General features: G+C 48.5%; 1 protein-coding gene across 4 annotated transcripts in view; it reads right to left on the bottom strand.

Moving 5' to 3' along the window:
- The window catches only part of Dnmt1 (DNA methyltransferase 1), a 49882-nt gene extending 48170 nt beyond the window's left edge, over positions 1 to 1712 (bottom strand). The window contains exon 1 of one of the 4 annotated variants that reach the window (XM_006987030.4): positions 1372 to 1712. In XM_006987030.4, the coding sequence (XP_006987092.3) occupies positions 1372 to 1451 (80 nt within the window). In that variant the 5' untranslated portion in view covers positions 1452 to 1712. Of the gene's footprint in view, positions 1 to 514; positions 988 to 1371 lie in introns of those variants that run through there. The other 3 variants (XM_076575767.1, XM_042280488.2, XM_076575768.1) reach the window with 3 other exon arrangements.
- Between the last annotated feature and the right edge of the window lie 19629 nt (positions 1713 to 21341).

Here is a 21341-nt window from a genome sequence, read left to right on the forward strand (position 1 = left end):
CCTGTCACCCCCCACCCTCCACCCCCACCCCCCCGCCCAAAAAGAAAGAGTGCCAAGGGGCTGAGGTGTAGCTCGGTGGTGGAAACTTGCATGCACAAAGCTCCAGAGGGTGGGGTGTTTGACAGGAAGGGGGATTTCAGCCCCACTTCATCCTCCAAAGCTCAAATAGAAATTGCCCTGGCATCCCCGCAGTAAACGAACCCCTGGAAACAGACAGCCCAAGTAGATTCATAGATCGGGTTGGAAGACGTGCAGAGCTGGTCAGGGCACCTATGACTAACGCACAACACCACATGGGACAAGTTTTCAAGAATGAACTGCCTGATGATGTCCTCTGGAACAGGAAGCGGGATCGTGTTCCCGCCAAGCCCCGTGCCCAGGAGGTAGTAGCGCAGGGCCCATTACCCAGAGTCCCTCACTTCCAGTGACACAGTGGACCGTTGAAGAGCTTCCTTGGCGGAGGGCGGGTGGGAGGGGTGGGGGGTATTCGCATGGACTGAAATGGGGGGGTTACCTGCCATCCCTCACTCCTCGGAACATGCACACTGGACAACGTAAAAAGCTCCCTCAACGGTGCCAGGATCGAAGGAACTGGTTCACAGGGGTTGCAATCATGGGGCTGGGGCGAGACAGCTCATTGCCATCCATCTCTCCCTCCCCGTGATACACACTCTGGACGGGGTCAAACATTTCCTCGACTGCTCTGGGACCTCAGGGCCTGGTTTATGTCACTGAAAAGGTGGAGGGCCTATTCTGCACCCTCTCTCCCCAGGCAGGGTCCTTTGGACGGCGCCAGGATCGCAGGAGCGCCTTTCCTTTAGGGTAAAAGCAAAACAAAACCCCACGAGGGCTGCAAGCTGCCGAGGGCTGCAAGCTGCCCAGGCCCGGCGCTGCACCGTGACGCAGAGGAAGCCCCCCTGCACCCGGGCCTCGGGAGGATCCTGCAGAGCGACCCTGGGCTGGGCACGGTGGGACCTCCAGGGCACCGGAAGTGGAGGCCAGAGCTGGGTGGGGGGGCTGCGGGGTGGCCGCGGGGGAGGGGGCATTTCCTGCATCCCCAGGCGCCTGGCTGACCAAAGAGGAGCAAGCCAGGAGGGGCCCCCGAGCTCGGTCTTTTGCAGGAGGCTAGGGGATACGCTCGCCGCTCTCCCTCCAGCTCCAGGTCAGCGGGCTCGCCAGCACAGCGGCCCCCACCCATTTTGGCGCCAACAGCCTTGGGGACGCGCGACCGGAAGCACGGCCCGCGCCAAGCACGGCCCGCGCATGCGCGCCCCGGCTGTCAGCGGCCGCTGGGCCACCCACAGCAGAGATGCCTCCACAAATGCCCGGGCATCGGCCTGGCCCCCCACCCTCACCCCGCGCGGCACCTACCGCCTGCGGACATGGTCGGGCAGCGAGCCTGCCGGGGAGGCGAGCGGGAGCACTCGGGCCGGGGCTGTTCGTGCTGGCATCGCGCAGGTTGCAGCCGACAGGACAGCTCAGAACGAGACCCCGGCTTTTTCGCGCGCGCGGAAACCAACTGGGAGGGGGCGGCGCAAGCGGAAGCAGCGTGTACCACCGGGTGAGGGGGTGGGGAGAAGCCGCGCGCCGGGGCGAAGCGGGCGCGCATGCGCACCCAGGCGCCCCGCACACCTCCTGGCTGCAGTGGGCTCGTCCGCGCTGCGGCTGGCGCCACCAACCTCTCCTTCTCCCGGAGAGATGGCTCCGCTCCTGAGAGCCCGTAGAGGACCCCGGGTTGGTTACCAGCACCCGCATCCAATCACTCAAAGCCCCTGTGACTCCACTTCCAAGGGATCCTACGCCCTCTTCTGGCTTCTGTGGGCACTGCACTCACATGCGCATACACACACACACACACATACACACACACACACACACACACAATTTTTAAAAAACGTTTTAAAAAGAAAAAAAAAAAAAAACTATGAGCTCTTAAAAGGCCTCACATCTAATCCAGTCTTCACCCTGTGCCCTCTGAAGTGACCTTGAGTACACCATGGTCATCCTGGACTCATCCTGTGTTCTTATCTGCCAGCCAGGGCTGAGAGCACCTCCTTGAAAATGTAGTTCACAAGAGACTTTTAAGCCAATATATCAAGGATGTAGCATGGTGGAGAGGCCAGGAACCGCATCCATAACCTGTGTTGAATAAAATCAGTAACAGAACACAGGGAAATGATGGTCTCTTCTACTGACCTTCCACAGGCTGTGAAAGGATTGGGAATATGTAGCTCAGCAGTAGAATGCTTACCTAGCACACTCCAGAGCCCTGAGATCCATCCCTGGCACCAGATGAATAAATGAAGAGAATGAATATGAGGAGCAGGAAAATGAATGAGAGAACTGATTCTTATCAGTGCACTATAGGTGCACTTTGACACACACACCCACATATATGTACATAAAAATAAATTTAAAAATTTGTAGTGGGTAGCCATTCCAGCTTGGATCTGGAAGTTCCAACCCCTATTGAGACTCTGGCAACTGTCACGCCTACGGGGCGAGGGGAGGTGCCTCGAGACCCGAGAGCTGGATGGGCCAGCGCTCTCTCTGTGCGCTCTCTGTGCTGGGACCCTGGACGGTGAAGGTGGACTGGGCAGAGCTCCGGAGAACACCGCTGGATTGCAATACACCTTCCCCAGACCATGCGACCTACCTTTCACTTAATTTGTGAGTTACGCCATTAAATAAATATCCATTTAACTACGTGGAGTGGCCAAAATAATTTCTCCAATAAAAATTCTTTAAAATTTTTTAACCCAAGTTTTTTTTCTTTTGGTTTTTTATTTTTTTATTTTATTATTTTTAATTTTCCAGACCTGAGGACTGAACCCAGGGCCTTGTGCTTGCTAGGCAAGCGCTCTACCACTGAACTAAATCCCCAGCCCCTTGTTTTCGTTTTTTTTTTTTGTGTGTGTGTGTGTTTGTGTTTTGTTTTTCCTATTTGTTTTTCTATTATCAGCTTGACACAGTACAAATTCTTATCCTAATAGTGAAATGTTACACTGAAGCTTGCCCAGTGATTGGGTAAAACCAAAACTTATAAGCCACAGTCATCCTAGGGTCCCCCCTGCTATGTAGCCTCCCTGGTTCCGTGGGTTGCAGTCTGATTGTCCTTTGCTTTATATCTAGTATCTACTTATGAGTGCATACCATGTTTGTCTTTCTGAGCCTGGGTTACCTCACTCAGGATGATTTTTTTCTAGTTCCATCCATTTGCCTGCAAATTTCATGCTGTCATTGTTTTTTCTCTGAGTAGTACTCCATTGTGTATATGTACCACATTGTCTTAATCCATTCTTCAGTTGACGGGCATCTAGGTTGTTTCCAGGTTCTGGCTATTATGAATACAGATGCTATGAACATAGTTGAGCATGTATCTTTGTGGTATGATTGAGCATTCCTTGGGTATATGTTTTTCAATACAGGGTTTCTCTGTGTAGCAGCCCTGGCTGTCCTGGAACTTGCTTTTTAGACCAGGCTGGCCTACAACTCACTGAGATCCACCTGCCTCTATCTCCCGAGTGCTGGGTTTAAAGGCATGTGCCACCATGACTGGTCAAAGTTAATTTTAAAAATTCTGAGCAGTGATGTATCATGCTCTGTTAAAAGAATTTCAACCTGAAATAAAAAGTTCTTAGGTTAGGCCGGGTGGTGGTGGCAGCGGCGGCACACGCCTGTAATCCCAGCACTCGGGAGGCAGAGGCAGGTGGATCTCTGTGAGTTCGAGGCCAGCCTGGTCTACAGAGCTAGGCCAGGACAGGCTCCAAAGCTACAGAGAAACCACCTCTCAGGGGAAAAAAAAAAAAAAAAAAACTTCTTAGGTTGTTGACAAAATCATAAGTATTGCATATATATACACACACACACAACTTTCAGTAACAGAAGCATGTTTTTTAAAAAAAATTGTTCTTCTGATGGAAGCAAGATGCAGAGATCCACAGCCAAACACCAGGCTGAGCTCCAGGAGTCTAGTTGAAGAGAGAGAAGAGGGATTCTATGAGCAAGGCAAGGGGCATGTGGGAAACTACAGAGACAACCAAACCAAGCTAGTGGAAACTCATGAACTTTAGACCAACAGCTGTGGGGCCTCCACAGGACTGGACTCGGCCCTCTGCATGATCAAGACAGTTGTGTAGCTTGATCTGCTTAAGGGGCCCCCTCGCAGTAGGATCAGGATTCATGCCTGGTGTATAAGCAGGCTTTTTGGAGCCCACTACCTATGGGCTTGCACAGCCTTGAGGCAGTGTAGCTAGAGTTTTCCTGCCTTACCCACAGTCAGGACAAATCTTGGTCACCCACCAGTCCCACAGCCGCTCAGACCCAACCAAGTAAACACAGAGACTTATATTGCATACAAACTGTATGGCCGTGGCAGGCTTTTTGCTAACTGTTCTTATATCTTAAAGTAACCCATTTCTACAAATGTATACCTTGCCACGTGGCTCGTGGCTTACCAGCATCTTCACATGCTGCTTGTCCTGGCAGTGGCTGGCAGTGTCTCCTTCTGCCTTCCTGTTCTTTTATTTCTCCTCTCTGTTAGTCCCGCCTATACTTCCTGCCTAGCCACGACCAATCAGGTTTTATTTATTGACCAATCAGAGCAACTTGACATACAGACCATCCCCCAGTACAGCCAAGTGCAGACCATCTCAGACACCTGCACTCAGGCCCATGGTCCTAATCATCCTCTATGCAGACCTGCTGGGTAACACCACAAGGAACCCAAGAAGGGCTCCCACAGAACATACAGAACATCCCACAGCACTTCCCCCGCCTTTTTTTTTCAAAAAGGAAGCTTCTAACCTTAACAAAGTAAAATTACATATAATTTGGGAATGTGGGCATAGCTTCTCTTACTACTTCCTGCTGGAGGGGGGTGCTGTATCTTATGGGGATACAAAGAACATTTTAGGATTATGGAATAGTCCATGAGGCTGTATTGTCTGAGCCAGTTGCCTTGAATCCAATCTGGACGTTGGATTATCTGGGCCATGGTGTCATCAGAGACCTTCAGGGGGTCTTGGCTGGTCAAACCTGATGTATCTTAATCTGGAACAAATCCATAGCCTCTGGCTTTCTGTGGGAACAAAAGCAGAGTCTCCTTTCCAAAGCAAAACATCCTTAGACATAAATTTCAAAATTGAAATACTTTTAAAATATACACATTGATTTAACTGAGCAGTCTTTACAATCAAATGTCTTTCTGCAGTTAAAAAATCCCAAAGACAATATAATCCAGACTCTCTGTGTGATATCCATCTTTACATGGCTTATTTTTTATATTACTTTTACTTTCTCTTTAAAGGCTTTATTATTTTAAAACTTTCTATTTCTTTATATAACTGTCTATGTTCCTTTTCCTCTCTCTTCCAAGCCTATGTACATTTTTACACACATTGTCAAGCATTTAAAGTCTTGTTCCATCTGAATCTGTCTTATTGTGAATCTATTGCTTTAAACTGCAGCATTTGTAAGACTGAAACAGCGCTATGGCTGCTGGCTCCACCCACCTCAGCTTCCCAACATGGCGGTGGTACGTTCACTGCCAGTTCTGGGAGCTATTGTGGGTCTATGCTTTTATCCAAGCAGCATGTAGCCCAGAAACCTTTTTTGTTTTGTACTAGCAAAGGCTAAATCCACCACGCAGCTTAATGTGCCACTTGCAGAGGCCTCATTCCCGCCATACTGCAGGTCGAGCACACACACTAGGAACCCACAAGTAGCTCAAACCGGCAGCTGCCGCTCATTTGAGAGACACAATTAGGAAGCTGTTTTTAGCTCCATTTTAGAATCTTTTCTCAGGTTTTAGGTAGAAACTCTTGCCCTCTCGTTGGGCGTCATTTGTAGCTAGAGTTTTCCTGCCTTGCCCACAGTCAGGACAAATCTCTGTCACCCGCCAGTCCCACAGCCGCTCAGACCCAACCAAGTAAACACAGAGACTTATATTGCTTACAAACTGTATGGCTGTGGCAGGCTTCTTGTTAACTGTTCTTATATCTTAAATTAACCCATTTCTACAAATGTATACCTTGCCACGTGGCTTGTGGCATACCAGCATCTTCACATGCTGCTTGTCCTGGCAGTGGCTGGCAGTGTCTCCTTCTGCCTTCCTGTTCTTTTATTTCTCCTCTCTGTTAGTCCTGCCTATACTTCCTGCCTAGCCACAACCAATCAGGTTTTATTTATTGACCAATCAGAGCAACTTGACATACAGACCATCCCCCAGCACAGCCAAGTGCAGACCATCTCAGACACCTGCACTCAGGCCCATGGTCCTAATCATCCTCTATGCAGACCTGCTGGGTAACACCACAAGGAACCCGAGAACGGATTCCCACAGGACATACAGAACATCCCACAGCAAGGCAGGGAAAGGGGCTTGGACCTGCCTCTACTGAGTGTACCAGGCTCTGCTCACTCCTCATGGGAGGCCTTACCTTCTTGTAAGAGGGAATCGGGGGTGGGTTGTGGGGGAGACTGGAGGGGCAGGAGGAGGGAAGAGGGGGATTTCTGATTGGTATGTAAAATGAATAAAAAATTTCTAAATAGAAAAAATTCTGAGGCAGGCATGACGGCAGACATCTATTCTAGCACTCGGAAACTAAGGTAGGAGGGGCCAGCCTTATCACATGGTAAGATTCAGGCCAGCCTGGGATACATACTAGGACCCTGTCTGAAGGAGAGAAAAGGAAATCCTGTCTAAGTTTAAACATGATGAACCTTAAGGACACTGAGCAATGGGGGCTGGAGAGAAGGCTCCGTGGTTAAGAGCCCTGGCTGCTCTTCCAGAGGATCTGGGTTCAGTTCCCAGCACCCACATGGCAGCTCACTACTGTCTGTAACTCCATTTCCAGAGAATCCAACACCCTCCCACAGACATACATGCAGGCAAAACACCAATGCCCATAAAATGTAAAACTTAAAGAACACTGAGCTTAAGTAACAAAAGGACAAACATATGAGGCTACATCCATGAACTTCCAGAATAGTGAGACTCTGAAGACAAAATGGTGACCAAAGATGAGCAAAGGGAAAGAGAACAGTGCAGTGCCTACAGTTTCTGTCTCCAAAGATGAAAAGTTCCAGAAATCTTTTGTGCAATTATGTGCATGTCAGTAAATACTACAGAACCACACATTTAATGGTAACAGTGAAGACGGTGTATACCTCTAAACCCAGCACTCAAGATCAGAGGCAGGAGGATCAGGACCTCAAGGCCAACTATGGCTATATAGTCAGATCAGGGCTATCTTTTTTTTTTTTTTTTTTAGTTTTTTGAGACAGGGTTTCTCTGTGTAGCTTTGCGACTTTCCTGGATCTTGCTCTGTAGCCCAGGCTGGCCTCGAACTCACAGAGATCCGCCTGCCTCTGCCTCCCGAGTGCTGGGATTAAAGGCCTCGCCACCACCACCTGGCTAGATCAGGGCTATCTTGGGCTACATGAGACTACTGTCAAAAAAAAAATCATAGCCAGTATGTGGTGGCATATGCCTGTAGTGGCTAACAAGATATTAGGTCAGGATTTCAAGACCAGAGTTCACAAGATCATCATAGCCCGTCTCAACACGTACTATTAACATTTTTTTAAACTGGTGAGAGGACTCCATGAGGAAGAACACTTGTGGGACATGCACGAGGTCCCGAGTTCTAATCCCAGCACCCACATAAAAGTCAAGTCTGGCCAAGCACATGTCTATAACCTCAATACTGTGGGGACAGAGAGCTCACTGGGGCTAGCTGGCCTCTAGTGTGGATCCAGTTTGAGCAGGAGATTGTGTCTCAGAGAAATAAAGACAGCAGGAGACATGGCATCCCTAATAGAGAAGGACACTCGTCACCTTCCTCCAGCCCCCAGCACGTATGGGCCCAGCCACGCCCCAACGCCACATACATTAACGCAGAAGGGCTGGGCTGCAGAGCACTTGCCTAGCGTGTGTGAGGCTCTAGGCTCCACCTATAGTATTGCAGGCCAGGAGAGACCCAGAGAGAGAAGGAAAGTGCACGAACTCCAGGAAAGGAGAGAGAGATGCGTGCACGCGCGCACACACACACACACACACACACACACACACACACACACACACACACACACGAGAGAGAGAGTCAGAGTGACCCAAAGAGAGACAGACAGACCCAGAGAGAGACAGGCAGACAGACACCAAGAGAGAGACCCAGAGAGAGACTGATATAAACCCAAAGAGAGACAGGCAGACCCAGAGAGAGACTGATATAGACCCAAAGAGAGACAGGCAGACAGACGCCAAGAGAGAGACCCAGAGACACAGTAGGCTCCAGGGACCAGGAATGTAAACCTCTACTTCAGTGCTTCCAGCACCTCACATGCAGTGGGTGACTTTAGGCCTGACAAGTCGTTCGGCCTATCGTAGGCCACAGGGATACCATGGGGGACAGTAGGAAAGACAGGGCGGAAGCAGGGTAACCAGTAACCTCAGAGAAAGCTCTAAAGCAGCCAGAACCTAGCCCTGCCACCCCTAAGACACTTCGGAAAGGGAAGGGACACAGACGGGCACATTTCCTGTTGAGTTGCCTCAAGTCAAGGATCAGAGTGTGCTGGGAAGGAACCTAGGGTCTCATGCATGCTAGAGAAAGTGCTCTAACGCTGAGCTGGGCCCCAGCCCCTCACCTGCCAGATTCCAAGCCAGCTTCCAGGTACAGCTGCTTTGGTTAACTAGCAACTCCCTCCCAGACAAAAAAAGGGAGAAGGGTGAGCAGGCTGACAGGATGGTTCACGGGCAAAGGCACTGGCGGCCAATCCTAACGTCCCAAGTTCCATGGTCGGAGGGGACGGTCTGCAAGGTGTCCCGACCTCCACATGTGCACCACAGCACATATGTGAACCCCCCAAACACTACAAGACAGACTCAAACAAGCATTTGTCTCATCTCTAGCCTGCTGCCTGGATGTGTGCCATCCTCCCCAGAACCTTCTTTGGGAAGATGTGTACAGCCCCCAAATACTTCCATCAAAATTCTCCCAGACCACATGGAAGCCACCTGTCACCCCCACCACACCATTCTTGGGAGCCATGGCCAGAGATTCTCTTACCATTATCCCACTGGATTGGGGGTCAGACTTTTTCCATGGAGATGATATTGTGGTTTTGTGAGCCACACAGTCAGATCTGTACCCACTGAAGTCCGATACTGAAGCACAAGAATGGCTATAGATAGTATTGGACCCAATATGTCCCAATAAAGCTTTTTCTTTGCTTTGCTTCGCTTCTGGGGTTTTATGAGACATATTCATGGTTTCTCTATGTAGCTCTGACAGTCCTGGAACTCACTCTGTAGACCAGGCTAGCCTTGAACTCAGATCCATCTGCCTCTGCCTGAGTGCTGGGATTAAAGGCATGTGCCGCCACCACTCAGCCCAATAAAACTTCATTAATACAAAAACATGGTGGGCCAGAAGCAGCTACCAGCTGATTTAGCATATAGGCAAAGGAGGTGCCTGATACACCAATAAGGCACAACTGTAGTCAGTTGCAAAGTGCTTTTCTCAAATAAATCTTTTCTTTTGGTTTGGTTGGTTGTTTTTGTTTTGCTTCACAACAGTGTCAGGTTTACAGTCTTGTAGTCCATATTCTTCCTGCTTTGATGTTTGATGTATTAGAAATATCACACAAAGGATTGAATGTGCCTCAGTGATAATAGCCTTTACCTATTCTGGATTCTATTGCCAGCATACCAAAGAAAACAGTCCTCTCAGTTGGGTGGTGGTGGCGCACGCCTTTAATCCCAGCACTCAGGACACAGAGGCAGGTGGATCTCTGTGAGTTCGAGGCCAGCTTGGGCTACCAAGTGAGTCCTAGGAAAGTCGCAAAGCTACACAGAGAAACCCTGTCTCGAAAAACCAAAAAAAAAAAAAAAAAAAAGATATTGGTGAAATTATTATGGCCACTCCACGTAGTTAAAAGGGAGATTTATTTAGTGGATAACTTACAAAAAAGGGAAAGGTAGGTTGTGGGGTCTGGGGAAGGTGTATCGCAATCCAGCGGTGTCCTCTGGAGCTCTGCTCGGTCAACCTCCACCGTCCAGGGTCCCGGAACAGAGAGAGGCTGGCCCATCCAGATCTCGGGTCTCCAGGCACCTCCCCTCGCCCCACCTCGTAGGCGTGACAGTTGCTAGAGTCTCAGTGGGGGTTGGAACTTCTAGATCCAAGCTGGAATGGCTACCCACTACAAAAAGCAAGTCCCCTCTACACACACACACACACACACACACACACACACACACACACACACACACACACTAGAGGCCAGTGGCATAAGCTCCCAAATAAATGTAATTTTAAAAAAATACTTTTATGCTGGGTGTGGTGGCACACGCTTTTAATCCCAGCACTTGGGAGGCAGAGGCAGGAGGATCTCTGAGTTCAAGGCCAGCCTGTACATACAGAGTTCCAGGACAGCCAGGGCTATTAAAAGGAAAATTGTTTAAAACACAGAAAACTAAACACACACACACACACACACACACACACACACACACACACACACACACACACCCTCACCCCATACTTGCCCAAACCAGAAAACTAGAGACAGCCAAGTTCCTTGGAGTGTTCTGGGCAGAGCCCCCTCCCCTGGGGAGCCCTTGAGCAAGCCCAGAACTCTGTCTGGCATCACAGGTACTGGCTCCAGCACCTGCCAGTTTTATATCAAAGAGCCCTGAGTCAGCTGGCAATCTGCCCTCAGGTGCCCTCCCTGTCCGTCCCCGAGGCCCCTGGCCTTCCCATTGATGCCAGCCTGGCTCCATCCCCAGGTCTAGGGAGGAAGCTGTGAGAAGTCACGTGCGTCAGAACACCTGGCCCTCTTTACTGCACCTGAATGGCTTCTCAGAGCTCCTGGTGACCCCCTCAGCTTCCATGGCAGCCCACAGGCCTGATAGAAAGCTAGCTATAGCCTATAGTCAGAACTCTTACAAATTCAGTGATGGGCCTGTGGGGACAGAAAGGGCTAAAGACATGCTTCACCCACAATGACGGTAAAAGGAACCCGTCTGCTCGTCTGGTTCGACTGCCCAGGCTCATTAGTCATCACAGAGACATAAAATCTCAATGTCCTCTCCCTCTCCCTCTCCCTCTCCCTCTCCCTCTCCCTCTCCCTCTCCCTCTCCCTCTCCCTCTCCCTCTCCCTCTCCCTCTCCCTCTCCCTCTCCCTCTCCCTCTCCCTCTCTCTCTCTCTCTCTCTCACACACACACACACACACACACACACCCTAGGATGGGTCAAATTTTAAAAAGAAAGAAAGGAAATTTTCAACGTTAACATCAGAACACTTCCCTTGCTCTGCCAGAAGTCAAAAACCAGTACAGCGGGGCTAGGGAGCTGGCCCGGTGAGTAAGAGCCCTTGCCACAGAAGCCCGACAAGGGCATTTGAGCCCTGGAACCGGAGGATAGGTGGAAAGAGAATGGACTCCTGAGATTGTCCTCTGACTTCCACAGGTGTGTGCCACGGCACACACAGCATACACATACAATTAAAAAGTGATGGCCAGCGAGATAGCTCAGCAGGTAAAGGCGCTTGCTGCCAAGCCCAAAGACCTGAGTTCAATCCACCCTGGGACCCATGAGGTGCAAGGACAGAACGGATTCCCTTCTGCTAGTATCTTCTGACCGACACACACACCATGACACGTATTCACCTACACACATGCACACTGACAAAAAAAAAAGTGTGATCAATTTTTTTCTTAACTGAAAATTTTAATAAGCCACTTTGGAAGTTGGTTTGGCAACATCTGCTAGTGCTCAGTGTTTTCCCACCCTAGGACCCAGCAATTACACACCCTGAGTACCTGCATAGCAACTGGATGATATATGCAAAAATGTTCAAAGCAGTTTCCTTACAACAGCCCCAAACCCAAGCCAATTACTCCATCACACATGGAATGTGGTATCTCAGGGTGGGGATAGGTTGTTCCTTCAGCAGTGAAGGGAAACCCAGAACTCACCATGTACGATGCTACACAGCCAAGGATGATCTCCAACACCCGATCCTCCTGCCTCCACTTCCCCAGTGCTTCAATGGCAGGCATGCACCACCATGCCTGGTTGATACAGTTCTGGCGAGGGACCCTAGCTTTGCGCATGTTGGGCAAGCGTCCTACCCACTGAGCTATAGCCCCAGCCCGTAAAGTTTTTCACAAAGGGATTAAGTGGCAGGTAATTCACAGTGTGTGGGGCCCACAGGTGATGTTACAAATACCAGCTCTGCCTGTGAAGACACCAAAGCCCCAGACAATGAGAGAGAGCTACGGCAAATAAAGCTCTTCCTAAGCACCAAACCTGCCGTCCGTGCTGTTCCCAGGTGTCATAAGCGATTGTGGGATAGTGGTTGTTTTCCACGACGTAAAAGGGGGACTAATCATTCATAGTTCAGTTTACTGTCCCCATGAAAATGAACCGAAAGGGCTAGGGATGTGTCTCAGTGAGCAGAGCACTTGCCTAGCGTGCAGAAAGCCCCAGGTTCCATCCCAGCCCCCCACAAACCATGTGTGGTAGCACAAGTGCATGATCTCAGCACTGAAGGGGGTGTGGGGAGACAGGAGAATCAGGAATTGAAAGTTCCTTCAATCCCAGTACTCGGGAGGCAGAGGCAGTCGGAGGACAGCCTAGTCTACAAACTGAGTTCCAGGACAGCCAGAACTACACAGAGAAACCCTGTCCCGGGGCTGGGGGAGGCGGGTGGTGGAGAAGGCAGAAGATTATCTTTGACTAAGTTGGGAGTTCTAGGCCAGCCTGGGCTATAAGCTACAGAGTGGATTTGACCCATGGATAGCAGTTTAACAGTCCTCCCGAAGGAGTAGTTTACAGCTTCAATCAGAAACTGGGGATGTAGCTCTGGGACAGAGTGCTTCCAGGAAACCCTGAAAGCAGAAATCAGAGAAAAGATACAGTCACAACGTATGATGCACAGAGGAGAAGCTTGGGCTGAGTGTACACCCTAGAACCGTGTTTCGGTAAGTCTCCAACATTGACCCCCAAGATTTTCTCACCCACTTTAAGCATGACCCTCGTTCCTACTTACACAGGGCTGTTCTCTCAGCACTTGGACCCGGAGCCACGCCCCTTACCCCCTTATATCCCTAGAGAACGGCAGCCATGCGTGCTCGGAGGACGAAAAAGCATGCAGACTGGCTCTGAGCAGCCAAGAGTAATCTGAGGCTGAGAGCCCCGTGTGTAGCTAGAAGGGCCTGCTCTGCCCTGGCCATCAAACTAGAGGGCTTCTGCCTGCTGGTCCCTGCCTCAAATGACCCTCAACCAACCCCAGCAGAGGCTCCTAAGGCAGTCACCAATCACTGAAAGCACGCCGCCGTGCACTGTCGGGTGGCCTGCCTGAAACCTACTTGGGTTGTGAAGTGCTGTGGGCAATCTTACCCCATAAACGGCTGCTAGGAATGAATCACGTGAGCCCCGCTTCCCGAAGGTCAGTGAACTTCTGAGAGCTGGCTCTCTCCTTCCACCATGTGGTTCTGGGCATCAAACTTAGGCTGGCTGTCTTCGTGGCTGCTTTACCTGATGAACCACCTCGACTGCCCCATGCTAGGTTTATTCTGGGCTGGGGATTGAACCCAGAGCCTTGTACATTCAAGATAAACTCTCTACCAACTAAGCTACTTGATCCTTCTGCCTCTGCCCACCAAGAACTGGAGTTACAGGTGTGTGGCCATCACATCCAGCTCGATTTTCTTTTATCCTGGTTTTCTATTTATTTTTATTTAATGTGTTCGAGTGCTTTGCCTGCACATATGTCTGTGTACCACATTCATGCCTGGTGCCCAATGGGGCCAGAAGAGGGCATCATATCTCCTAAAACTGGAGTTACAGCCAATTGTCAGCTGCCACGTGGGTGCTGGGAATTGCACCCCAGACCTCTGGAAGATGTCTTAACCACTGAGCAATCTCTCAAGCTCCTTCCATTTCCTGATTTTGACAGGGGCAACTAGTCCCTAATAAGACTTTAAGGCAAGTAGTCCCTAATAAGACTTTAAGGGTTTGCCGGGCGTTGGTGGCGCACGCCTTTAATCCCAGCACTCGGGAGGCAGAGCCAGGCGGATCTCTGTGAGTTCGAGGCCAGCCTGGGCTACCAAGTGAGCTCCAGGAAAGGCGCAAAGCTACACAGAGAAACCCTGTCTCGAAAAACCAAAAAAAAAAAAAAAAAAAAAAAAAAAAAAAGACTTTAAGGGAGCTGAGTGGTAGTCCCGTACACCTTTAATCCCAGCACTTGGGAGGCAGAGGTAGGCAGATCTCTGAGTTCAAGACCAGTTTGGTCTACAGAGCAAGTTCTAAAACAGCCAGGGCTACACAGAGAAACCCTGTCTTGAAAAGAAAAAAAAAAGACTTTGGGGGAAAATGGCAGGTGTTAGTGGTCTAAATTTTGGGAGTTTTAAGCTTTGTGATCAAGTGGGAACTGACCAGAATTCTAATCACATGATGAATCCAGGAAATGCACATTATAGATGATCGATCAAGGGGGAAGATTCAAATTAAAAATTGATGAGAGAGCTAGCAAGGTGTCTCAGTGGTAAAGACACTTGCCACCAAGACTGAGGACCTGAGTTCAATTCTTGGAACCCACAGGTGGAGAGAGAAAACTTAGTCCCACAAGGTGTCTTCTGAACACACACGCATGAAATTTTTTTTAAAAATTGACATAGAGAGGCCTTTGAAACTCTTGGGTCAGTCTTAGTTATATTACAAGGAGTAGACAGACAGACATCAACACCTTCTAAAAATGTTTCCAGAACCATCTATGATAAGCTGAAGTCCAAAATAATATAGTTGGTCCTAAACCTGCTTGGAAGGCTGAAGAGTAAGTTAAATAGCATAAGGGGATGCTGCTGGCCAGGATCTAAACCGTGGCAAAGTCCACAAATTAACCTAGTCATTCTACAAATTAATTACAAGGCTGGAAAGAAGGGTTAGTAGCGTTAACTACTCTTCCAGAGGACCTGGGTTCAACTTCCCGCACCCACACAGCAGCCCACAACCATGTGCAAGTCAAGTGCCTTCTTCTGGCCTCCATGGACACTAGGCACATGGTGCAGCTATTCATGCATGCAGAACATCCATACACATAAAATTAAACACACACCAATTCCGGGGGAGGGGCTGGGAGGTGCCAGGATCTACAGGCTAAACAGAGAACCTGATTAAATGCCTTGTGAAGACCTTGTTTGGATTCTGGTTTTTTTTTTTTTTTAATTCAAATCTAAAGAAGAAAAGTGGAAAACAAATGTGGTAGCCCAAGCTATATTCTCAATGGTTGGGAGGTTGAAGAGGAGGATCAGGAGTTCAAGGCTAGCCTGGGCTACTTTCGTTTTGTTTCATTTACATATACATTATGTTCCCCCATACCCCATAATGATAAACATAACAAGCTTTTTTTTTTTTTTTTTTTTTTTTTTTTTGATATTCGAAAGAGGGTTTCTCTGTGCAACCCTGGCTGTCCTGGAACTTGCTTTGTAGACCAGGCTGGCTTGGAACTCACAGAGATCCACCTGCCTCTGCCTCCCAGGTGCTGAAATTAAAGGCGGGTGCTGCTATGGCCCAGCAAAGCCTGGGCTACTGAATGAGAGACCCTGCATCACAAGAAAGAAAGAGGGGGAAAGTGTGGGAAGGAAGGAAGGAACCTGAGACACACGAGAGCAACTTCAACTTTTTGGGGTTTTTTTTCTTTAATTTATTATTCTTTGGAAATTCCCCACATGCATAAGTGTTATTTGGTCTTTTCCACCATCTGACCTTCTCTCTCCTCCTTCCCACTCCTGCTCAGTCTTCTTTTCCAAGAACTCCAGATGGGGGACATTTAATTCTGATACTTAAAAAAAAAAACATTTTAATTAGGATCAAAGTGGTAGCGCATGTTTTTAATCCCAGCACTCAGGAGGCAGGTAGGTAGATCTCTGTGAGTTCGAGGCCAGCCTGATCTACACAGTGAGCTTTAGGACAGCCAGACCTATACAGAGAAACCCTGTTTCATAGAACAAACAAACAACATTTTAATTAGGTTATTTATTGTGGGGGGCATGGAGACCAGAGGACACCCTGCCAGAGTCAGCTCTCTCCTTCTAGCATGTGGGTTCTGAGGATGGAACTTTGGTCAGCGACCTCAGTGGCAAGGGCCCTTACCAGGTGAGTCATCTCAGTTCAGTTCTTACACTCCTCCTCCTCCTCCTCCTCCTCCTGCTTCTTCTTCTTTTTCTTTGTTTTTTTGAGACAGGGTTTCTCCACGTACCCTTGGCTAACCTGAGTACACCTTGAACTCCTCTGTAGACCAGGCTGGCCTCAAACTCAGAGATCTGCCTGCCTCTGACTCCCAAGTACTGGGATTAAAGGCGTGCGCCACCACACCTGGCAAATTCTGATACTCTTGATAAGCATGATGCTGGTATTGTGGATAAACTTTATTTTTTTTTCTCCCTGTATTGGCTATCTTTTAGAGATATAAAGCAAAGTGTTGAAAAATAAATTATTTCGCTTCTCATCTTTGCTTCTAAATAATGAGTGAGAATAGGCCTAAGCAAGAACTGGTGAGAAAGAGTGAGAGTGGCCTGAGTCATACAGGAAGTTGCACCCTGAGTAGATCTCACCGCAGGACCCTTCACAATTATCAACCAGGAAATAGCAGCCCCAAAGGGGAGAAGACAGACAGACAGACAGACAGACAGACACTGACTCAGCTGAGTGATCAGAAGAAATCGGTTTTTCTGGTGCTGGGGGCTGCAAAGGATAGCAGTGCATAAGGCCTGCGATGGAGCTGTCGGCATAAGGCCTGCGATGGAGCTGTCGGCGGGTTCCCCCTGAGCAGGGGGCCTCCAGGAACTAACAGACCTCTGTTTTCCAGAGTGTCGGGGCTGTGGAAGACAGAGGACAGTGACACTTCCCACTGAAAGAGACACTGGACACGAGGATGACCTGAGCAGTAGAGAGATCATTGGTGAAATCTGCTGCAATCTGCAGGTTGCTGCTTTTTAGAGTTATTGGGATAGAAGAGTGCCTTGATCTTAGGAAACTCAAGGAAGTGTTTACGCTGACTAGAAAGATGGGTGGGTGGATAAATGATTGGCTGGCTAGATGAAAAGGTGGGAGAGTGGATGGATGGACGGACAGACGGACGGACGGACAGACGGACGGATGGATGGATGGATAAGTGGGTAGGTGGATGAGTAGATGGATGCATAGATAGATTAATGAGTAGGAGGATGAATGGATGGATGGATAGGAGAATGGATGAATGGATAAATGTACAAGTGAAGGATAGTTGAATGGATAGATTGATTGTAGATATATGAATGGATGGAAGGAAGGATGTGTGGGTGGATGAATGGGTAGATAAGTGAATAGAGGATAAAATTGTTAGTACTTTGAATCTCTTTTAAATGTGAGAAAACTCACTTTTCCTGTCATTTAATTCAGTAGGATTTGTATCAATACTTATCAGTTACAGCTGTGTCTAATTTATATACCACTAAGAAAAAGAACTAACCTCTGCATCATGAAGCAAAATTCAGAAGTTACTATGTCATCATAATCATAGCAATAGGCATGGTAGATTCCTATTGCTCTGATACTACAATGCCAAAAGACACTTGATCCAAGGCAGCCCAAAGCAGAACTATACGTACCAATACATGGGCAAGGGTTATAGGCTCAAGGCCCTGATTTCCATCCTAGAAACCTGATGTTGCTCCAGCCAGATGGATCAATGGGTAAAGTGCCTGGCTTCTGACTCTGACAACCTGATTCTAATGCCCAGGGCCCCCTTGGTGGGAGGAGACGATTGACTACTGTAAGCTCTTCTCTGACCTCCATGCCTGCCGCTGCGGCATGCATGTGTACACGTTCACTCATCTAAATAAATAGATAAGCGAAAATTTAAGACAACAAAAAACTTGATACAGTTGCCCACATATCTAATTAAATTAGTTAAAATTAGCAAGAGGCTGGGAGAATAGCTCAGTAGGTCACTTGCCTAGCAAGCCTAGCATGTGTGAGCCCCGAAATGCAATTGTTAGCAACACACACACACACACACACACACACACACACACACTAGTTGATGTATCACCTGTAATCTTAGTACTTGGGAGGCTGACGCAGGAGGATTTCTGGGAGTTTGAGACCAGCCTGGGCTACATAATGAGTTCTAGGCTAGCCTTGACTACAGAATAATAGTCTGCCTCAAAAAAGAAATGTAAAAAGTTAACTACAGAGTGAGATCCAGGACAGGCACCAAAACTACACAGAGAAACCCTGTCTCAAAAAAAAAAAGTTAACTAATTACAATTTAAAATCTTTGCTTTGTGCTAACCATACTTTAAGCATCCCTGAACCACACTGCTCAAGATTAAAGAATGCTTGTATTTATTATTTTATGTGTATGAGTGCTTTGCCAGCGTATGTATCATGTAGCATGCCTGGTGCTTATCAAAGTCAGAAGTTGCCAGATTCCCTGGAACTGGAGCTACAAATGGTTGTGAACTACCATGTGGGTGCTAGGAACCAAAATCTGGTCCTCTGAAGTCTCCCTCCCTACCCCCACCATGCTAGTGATGGCCCCCCGGGGCCTTGGGTGTGCTCAGTGAGAGCTGTACTATGGAACTGTACCCCAGCCCAAGATCAATTATAGGAGTGGCTATCATGGTAAAGATACCTTTACAGGCTGGGCAGTGGCAGTGGTGCAAGCTTTTAGTCCCAGCACTCGGGAGGCAGAGCCAGGCGGATCTCTGTGAGTTCGAGGCCAGCCTGCTCTACAGAGCAAGATCCAGGAGAAGAAACCCTATCTCGAGAAAAAAAAAAAAAGACACTTTTATAGACCACGGGCTTTTAATTTTAAAAAGTATGACTTTGCCAGATTTGGTGGCGCACACCTTTAGTCCCAGCACTTGGGAGGCAGAGGCAGTGGATCTCTTGAGTTCGAGGACAGCCTGGTCTACAGAGTGAGTTCCAGGATAGCCAGGGGGCTACATAGAGAAACTCTGTCTCAAAAAAAAAAATATGACTTTTTCTAATGTATAATATTCCTATTTATTAATCTTGTATGTGTACATGAGCATGCATCAAAATACACACTAAAGTCAGAAGACAGCTTATTGAATCTGTTCTTTCATTCCATCATGGAAATGATTCCAATTACTTTTATCTACAGAATCATATTCCTGGAACATGCATTTGTTTGTTTGTTTTCCTAGACATGGTTTCTCTGTGTTGTCCTAGAACTAGCTCTGTAGACCAGGCTGGCCTCAAACTCACAGAAATCCACCTGCGTCTGGCTCCTGAGGGCTGGGATTGAAGGCATGTGCCACCACAGCCAGGTCTATGGATTTGTTTTTATGTGTATGGGTGTTTTGCCTGCCTGCACGTCTGTGCACCACGTGGGGGACTGGCCAGAAGAGGGTTTCAGATTCCCTGGGACTGGAGTAAGTGACAGTTTTGAGCCATCATGTGAGTGCTGGTAATCAAATCTGGGTCCTCAGGAAGAGCAGCTAGTGCTCTTAATCACTGAGCCAACCCTCCAGCCCTGCTTTTTAAATTATTTGGAATGTTTGGTTGAAAGCATGTTCCTGGGTCAACTCAGACCTTCTTAGTCTGAAATTCTTCCTGCAAGAGTTTAAGAATCTACGTTCATGATCTGGGCATGGTAGTGCACACCTTTCATCCCAGCATTCCAGAGGCAGAGGCAGGCAGATCTCTGTGAGTTCGAGGCCAACCTGGTCTACAAAGTGAGTTCCAGATAGAGTTATTACACAGAGAAACCCTGTCTCAAACGACAACAACAAAGCCTACATTTGTTTTGTTTTGAGACAGGGTCTTATGTAGGTCAGGGTAGTCTTGAACTCACTAAGTAGCTGCGGCTGACCTTGACCGTCTGATCCTCTTGCTGCCGCTGCCTGAGTTCTGAGACTGGAGATATGGCCTGTGTATGCAGTGCTGGGCAAAGCCCTGAGCTTAATTCCAAGCACCAGATGAGACAGAGATGTTTGGTGAGGATTCTAGCTGGAGGCTGGAGACCCACCCAGCACGCAAAGGCAGCTGGTGGGAAGGACTGACAGGACAGGCGTGTGCGACCTGCAGGCTGCATGCCTCTCAAGAGAGCTACAAATGGGGACCAACACAAAACCAGAAACAGGCCTGGAGAGATGGCTCAGTGGTTAAGCACTTGTTACTCTTGTGGAGGACATGGGTTCAATTCCCAGTGCACACACCAAACAACTCACAACCACTTATAACCCCAGCTCCTAGAAGATCTGATGGTTCTGGTCTCCCGGGCACTTGCATTCAAACGCTCATTTGAACACACTAGGAAAAAAAAAAAGCTTTAAAAAGAAAAACTTTCAAAATCAGAAACTTAAAACATTATTTTTCTTTTTGTTTGTTTTTTTGAGACAGGGTTTCTGTGAATAGCCCTGGCTGTCCTGAAACTCACCTGTCTTAGAGACCCGCCTGCCTCTGCCTCCCAAGTGCTAGGGTTAAAGGAATGCACCACCACTGCCTGGCTTTTTTGCATTATTTTTTTAACTTGTTGGCTTGGTTCTAGTGCATGAACTCTGGCAATCGTCTGTTGCAATGTCAGAAGGCTAGAGAAATCTGCAAGAGGACAGAGGCCACAGGCCTGCACCCCCCTGGAATTTCCCTCTCTGGACAGCTCAGAGATGACCACTGTTGGGTAACAAGCCCTGCCTGGGACTGGAGTTGTGTTAAAGGCCAGGCCTCTCTGTGTACGCACGCCCGTGCTGCAGTGACATGTACAGGTGAGGACTGTGTGCAGGAGTTGATTCTCCTCCACAGTGGGGCCTCAGGGCGTGAGCTCAGGGAGCCACGCTTGGCAGCAAAGGGGGCCTTTACCTACCGAACAACCTCACCAGCCCTCCTTTGCTTTTGCTTCTTCCTTAAACTGTCTTGAAAACACAGAACACTTTATGAATTTTCCTGTCATTCTCGATCGGGAACCATGCTGACCTCCATATTGTTCCGATTTTTGTATATGTGCTGCTTTAGTGGATGCGCGCGCGCGCGCGCGCGCGCACACACACACACACACACACACACACACACACATGCACGCACAAACACACACAAATGTTTTAAACAGGATCTTGATCTGTAATTCAGGCTAGCCTGGAACTCAGTATGTAGTCTGGGATGGACTCAAAACTCCAAATTCTGCCTTCACCTTCCCAGTGCAGGGATTAGAGGTGTGAAAGACCACATCTAACTCAGACAGGTGCAGAGGTGTGTGTGTATGTGTGTGTATAGAGGCCGGTGGTTGACTTCAGGTGTCTTCCTCCATCCCTCTCCTTTTTATTTACTCT

This window comes from Peromyscus maniculatus, chromosome 7 (assembly GCF_049852395.1).
Source record: "Peromyscus maniculatus bairdii isolate BWxNUB_F1_BW_parent chromosome 7, HU_Pman_BW_mat_3.1, whole genome shotgun sequence".
Lineage (NCBI taxonomy): Eukaryota > Metazoa > Chordata > Mammalia > Rodentia > Cricetidae > Peromyscus > Peromyscus maniculatus.